Source organism: Triticum aestivum, chromosome 7D, assembly GCF_018294505.1.
Source record: "Triticum aestivum cultivar Chinese Spring chromosome 7D, IWGSC CS RefSeq v2.1, whole genome shotgun sequence".
Classification (NCBI taxonomy): Eukaryota; Viridiplantae; Streptophyta; class Magnoliopsida; order Poales; family Poaceae; genus Triticum; species Triticum aestivum.
The window spans coordinates 358904830-358910811 of NC_057814.1; the positions used below are offsets into that span (position 1 = coordinate 358904830).

Here is a 5982-nt window from a genome sequence, read left to right on the forward strand (position 1 = left end):
ATGGCCCCCGGGTCTATTTTCCATCATATTTGTTTTTGATCTACTATTTTACAATCTTTTATTTTCAGATCTATAAACCAAAAACCCAAAAATATTTTTATCTTTTATTTAGTTTTATCTATCTCTATCAGATCTCACCTTTGCAAGTGACCGTGAAGGGATTGACAACCCCTTTATCGTGTTTGGTGCAAGTGTTTGATTGTTTGTGTAGGTGCATCTATTGGGGACTTGGGCGTTTCTCCTACTGGATTGATACCTTGGTTCTTAACCGAGGGAAATACTTATATCTACTGTGCTGCATCACCCTTTCCTTTTCAAGGAAAAAACCAACGCAAGCTCAAGAAGTAGCACTACTGTGAGAGGAAGAAAGGGATAGCTATAAGAAAATAGCATCTATGTTGGTAACATGACATGATATTTTTAATTGAACCAAACCTCCAAGATCATGTCAACGATTAAAACTGGCATTAACCAAACCATCCATACACAATGACTAAGAAGCTAAAAGGACAACCCGCCATGCATCACAAAAAGTATACCCTGTTCTCACTCGGAATGAGTTTCATTTAAGCATTCAGATCAACGACGAACTATACCATCATATGAAAATACACGAGACAACAAAAGAAATAAAATGCTGGATCCATGTGTGTTTAGGAGCTAGGTGCAAGCAAACATTACAATACCTGCAAATAGAACCTTTTGGAGTAGCAGAATAATTTGAAACCACATTGATAAGGGGCAGCCATATAAAATCCAAATTACATCATGGTCAAGATATCAAAAGGAGGAGCTCACACGTGTTGTGACCTTGCCGAAGACCAGCCCTTCGGATTCCTACACAGCCTTGCAAGAAGGCCCCCACCCCCGGTTTTGTGGGTAAGATTTCTACTCTAGTGTCTTTGTTTGAGTAACATTTTCCTGCAAAATTCGGTCCAATGCCCAAATCCAGAAGTGAGGAACAGGGAACACAAACCAAGCTATGTCTCTCAATTAGATAGTTTTCAACAGAGCTCAACACAAACAATGGAATTTTTAGCCAGTCAGCACGACACAAATAACTCTAAAACTGTAGACAAGAGTCACCAACCAAACATTGTTCACATTTCAGAACGAACTTAGATGACTTCAGTTTGCTTGGAAGCCCCATCAAACCTTGTGAGTTGTGAGTATCTTGGCAATAAGTTACAAGTGAAACCTTGTGGTTATATACCTATTTAGATAAGCTTATGATCTGGAAATGGAGCGTGACGTCGTGCAGGTCCTCACTGAAACAAGTGACATGCGCCCCCCTTGAGAAGACAGATGGACTGAAGAGGTGATTTGGCTTGTCATCGGAGCCTGCGAAGCCACCACCAAATCTAAGAACCTTGTTGTGAGAAGACATGATGTCGGGGTGGATCTAGATGCACACATAACAATTGTTGAGGTAAATTAATTTGCGATTAAGGCCCCGCTTGGCTTCCAGGAGCGAGGGAAGCATGTGTGCGTGTGGGTGCCCGCGCCTGTACAGCAGCGGGGGGAGCAGCTCCCATGGCCACGGCGGCCACGGCCGGGAGCTCAGCTCCGACCAAAATGCGCCCGCGCCTGTACATGAGCGAGGGGAGCAACAACGAAAGGGGCAGAGAGAGATGAGATGGATGGAAAAGGGACGCGAATTCAACCTCTGCCGACGGAGAGGATGCGCGCCGGCGACCATCACGCGAGCCTCCTCCAGGCGATGGCGATGGCGCGCGAGCGGCAGCGTCCGCTTGCTCCTCCCGGCGACGCTTCGAGGCCCAGGGCGGGGGCGGTGAGCTCGACGGGACAGAAGCATCGCAACCGAAGGCAGGGACGAGGAGGGCCGGTGGTGGTGAGTGACGGGAGGATAGAAGGCATGGTGGCGGCGCTAGGGGGCGGGAGGACGGGTGGTGGCGACGACGTAGAAAAAAGCTAGGGTTAGGGGAACGAGGAGAGAATGGGGGAAGTGAGGAGACGAAGAGAGGATGATGCGGTCGGTGCCCTATCGGCACCCCTCTCCTAGGTTGACAAAAGTCAAAATTAACCTCGGCGGCCACCGGATTTTACTGGCGGTGGCACGACCCTCGCACTCATATGGACGAACACCGATCGTGCAGTGCTTTGCAGTCAGTGTCAGTAGCAGACCGCCCACCGCTCGGCCCACCAGTCAGCGAGCCAAAGAAAAAAATTGAAAGTAAAAACGAAACAACACTATTCATTGATTTTCACATCAAAGTCGATCCAACGACACAGATCAAGCCATCTGAAGATCCGACGGTCCGGATTCATTTGGACACTCAATCCGACAATCGAGAATGCTTGTGCCCTCAGAAGGCTCTATTTTTTTTTTCGAAACAGAGACAAAAGCCTCATCGATTAATTAAGCAGAAGAGAATTACCCGGTTAATTAAAGGAAAACCATGCGAAAACCGAAGAAGGCTCTATTTTAGCTTAGCTCACAATATAACAATGGGATGGGATGGGATGACGAGGGCCCATTTTCTCACTTTGCACCCGGTCTCCATTTTCCCCGGTACTGCCCTGACCCGCACTCCGGTGAGAAACCGCAACAGCCACACGCGAACGTTTTGGGGGAAGTGGGGTCCGGTTGTAGATGCTCTCCCCTCCCCTCCCCTCCCCTCGTTTTAAAACCGCAGCCGCTCCTCCTCCCCACTTCCCCTCCTGCACCCACCCACTCCGCCGAGAAACAGCAACAGCCACAGCCACACGCCCACGCGCACACACCAGATCGTCGACAGCGATGGCAACGGCAGCGGCAGCGGGAACGAGGGAGGAGATGGTCTACATGGCGAAGCTGGCGGAGCAGGCCGAGCGGTACGAGGAGATGGTCGAGTTCATGGAGAAGGTCGTGGCGGCGGCGGGGACCGGCGAGCTCACCGTCGAGGAGAGGAACCTGCTCTCAGTCGCGTACAAGAACGTCATTGGGGCGCGTCGTGCTTCCTGGCGCATCGTGTCCTCCATCGAGCAGAAGGAGGAAGGGCGCGGAGCGGCGGGGCACGCCGCCGCGGCGCGCGGGTACCGCGCACTTGTCGAGGCCGAGCTCTCCAACATCTGCGCGGGGATCCTCCGTCTCCTCGACGAACGCTTAGTCCCCGCCGCCGTCGCCGTCGACGCCAAGGTATTCTACCTGAAGATGAAGGGAGACTACCATCGCTACCTCGCGGAGTTCAAGTCGGCCGCCGAGCGCAAGGATGCCGCTGACTCCACCCTCGGTGCCTACCAGGCCGCTCAGGTATCCCCCTATCTTTAACTAGCTTTTCTCCCTTCCTCTGATGAGCGGTTTGACTTTTTTTTTTTTTGGATCTTGGGTGGTTCCTTGCTCTAGGACATAGCCATGAAGGAGCTGCCACCGACTCACCCCATCAGACTGGGCCTCGCGCTCAACTTCTCCGTGTTCTACTATGAGATCCTCAACTCGCCTGATCGTGCGTGCTCGCTCGCCAAACAGGTACTTTGCTGTTACTTTCTCACCTTCTGAGCAAGTTTGGGCAGTTCTATAAATTGGCACAGATCAGTCGCAGAAGATGCTAGAGCACGATTTGTTTTTCCTCTTCTCCAATGCACTCAGCCTCTTTTTTCCTACTCCCTCCGACCCATAATGTAAGACATTGTAGAGTCAAAAATCGTCTTATATTATGGGACGGAGGGAATAGTTCTTTGCATCCGCATATACAATATTTTTCATTTTCATATGAAGTAGATTCTTGTGCAGCTTAGGGAGTGGACATATTCTAATTGTTTGCATCCGCATATATATTATTAAGTTTCATGTGAAATAGTTGTAGATTTTTGCGCTGCTTAGGTAGTAGAATGTTCTTCAGTTACAATCACTTTTGGCAATATTCAGCTGCTTTGCATATTTGGTCATTAGTTGTAGACATGCTCAGTTTTTTTTTTGCGGGGAGATACTTGTATTACTCAAACAGTAGGGTTACAATCAGATTCACAAAGTTTTTTGACCTCATCAGGTCCTGAACCTAACCAAACAGCCGTGCGGCTCTAAACTCTACAATAACTTGCCATAGAATGGCTTAAATTGTTTTGAGTGCGACGTATATGAGTAATACTAGTATCCGTTCAAGTAGTTTCCTTTGGATCTCCCGGATCAAGAAAGTTAGAGGAAAGCCCTGTTTGATAGCAAAGTACTATAAAAACCAAAGTATCAAAAACTACAATAATTTAGCATGTAGGTACAAAATACCATTGTTTTAATATAACAAAGTTTTTTGAAGTATTCACGATACAGACTACTTGTTTGGCTACGTCACAAAACGCTGTAAAATTTCCTGGCTAGCCGTTAGCCATGCATGCATTCGAAGCTAGCTAGCCATCGTGGTACTAGAATATATGGATCGATTAGACTAATGATGATCGGCAGTGACGGCGGCGGAGTAATTAGCAGATGACCTTTGAGCAATCTGAGGTACTTAAAAACCTTCATACAAGACATTTGCAAGGAGAGGGCACATGAATCGAACATATAGATTTTGGCTCAAACATTCTTCTGTGTAGCATAAGCACCACACACAGCCGGTCTATGAAAATCAAACAAAACATTTACCACCTAGTAAATGTGATGAAAACATCCTTTGAATCATCATATAGACATCAAGGAAGAGAGAAAAATTCCAATGTCAGTTTTTTGCCAGCACTGATGAAAGAAGCAGAGTGTTCAAGTACTGCAGCCGCAGGTAATGAACAACTAACAGACCTCAGCTGAGACAATTTGTACTTGCACCCTGCCTATTGCCTAAGCTCCATCTGACCCTTCTTTTCGGCTGCTCAGTTTTTTAAAAAGAGGTATGGGGTTCTTTTTTATATACAGAGAAAATACTGTGGTTTGGCAAAAGCTGCAGTATTAAAATCACAGTTTTTTAGAGGCAGCCAAACAATCCTTTGTAAATAAAACTACAGTAATAAAAAACTGTAGTATTTTGAGAATACTTAGGAAATACTTTGTTATCAAACGGGGCCAAAGTCTCAAAAAGTGAAGGCCAACCCGCCCCTTCCTTTTTCTTTGCCGCTATTGCGAATCCGAGGTGCAGATCAGAATTTCGGAAGCTAGGAGGAATAGAAAAGCTAAGATTGCTCGGGGTTGGATAATCTGTCAACCCTGCCTCACGTTACCTCCTTCCAAGCCTGCGGCATTCTGGCTGGCATATCTCGGGATTGAGTTTCAGTTTCTTTGACCTACCAATTTTCTTGCTTCTCAACAAGTTGACGGTCTCAAGAGTCAAGTCAGCCCGATTCTACATTGATAAGCAGATTACTCCATTGTAGAGCTAAAGATACACCTTGAGAGATTGTTGACAGTTCTAACTCAAGGGCATTATCACATTTGATTAGGTTGCGGCATGCTGTAAATATGATCGCTCCACTTGAGTCTCTGAGCACCCTATGGGTTGCCGCTGAACCCTCCGTGGGCAGATACGGTCCATTTGTATTTAACTTAATCCAACCAACATCCGGAGGTTCCCATTTTGAGTTCTATGAGCGAAGCAGCAGGATGTGCCACAGCGAGCCCAGGTGCTTCGCATTCGTCCAGAACGCCCTTCCCTTTCACTAGATCATATTTGTTGAGTAACGTGATTGTATTAGGAAATATAGGTTAGGCTAGGAAATATTCTGGCTTGCCTTGTACTCCAAGTAGATCATGTACTCGTATATATATGCCCACGAGGCTCAAGCAATACATCAAACTATTCCACCAAATCCCTCTCTCCCTTCTAACATGGTATCAGCCTAATCACGATCCAAACCCAAGCCGCCGCCGCTTCCGCACCGGCGCGGCGCCCCCCCTTCCGCACCGGCGCGCCGCCCCCGGGGCGGTCGGCCTCCATGACCGCCGCTGGGGGCCGCGCCGCCCGTACCTAGGGTTTGTCCGCCGGCCGTGTTGGCCGGCTGCCCTAGAGAGTATTTTTCCCGAGCCCTTGCTCCGGGTTTTTTTCGCTCTCTTGCCGG

The 5982-nt window shown here is 48.0% G+C and overlaps 1 protein-coding gene across 2 annotated transcripts in view; it reads left to right on the top strand.

The window, feature by feature from the left end:
• Window positions 1-2619: 2619 nt before the first annotated feature.
• LOC123167873 (14-3-3-like protein GF14-A) overlaps window positions 2620-5982 on the top strand; it is a 14353-nt gene continuing 10990 nt past the window's right edge. For both annotated transcript variants that reach the window (XM_044585734.1, XM_044585735.1), the window contains exons 1-2: window positions 2620-3253; window positions 3347-3469. In XM_044585734.1, coding sequence (XP_044441669.1) covers window positions 2762-3253; window positions 3347-3469 — 615 coding nt within the window. In that variant the 5' untranslated portion in view covers window positions 2620-2761. The remainder of the gene's footprint in view (window positions 3254-3346; window positions 3470-5982) is intronic.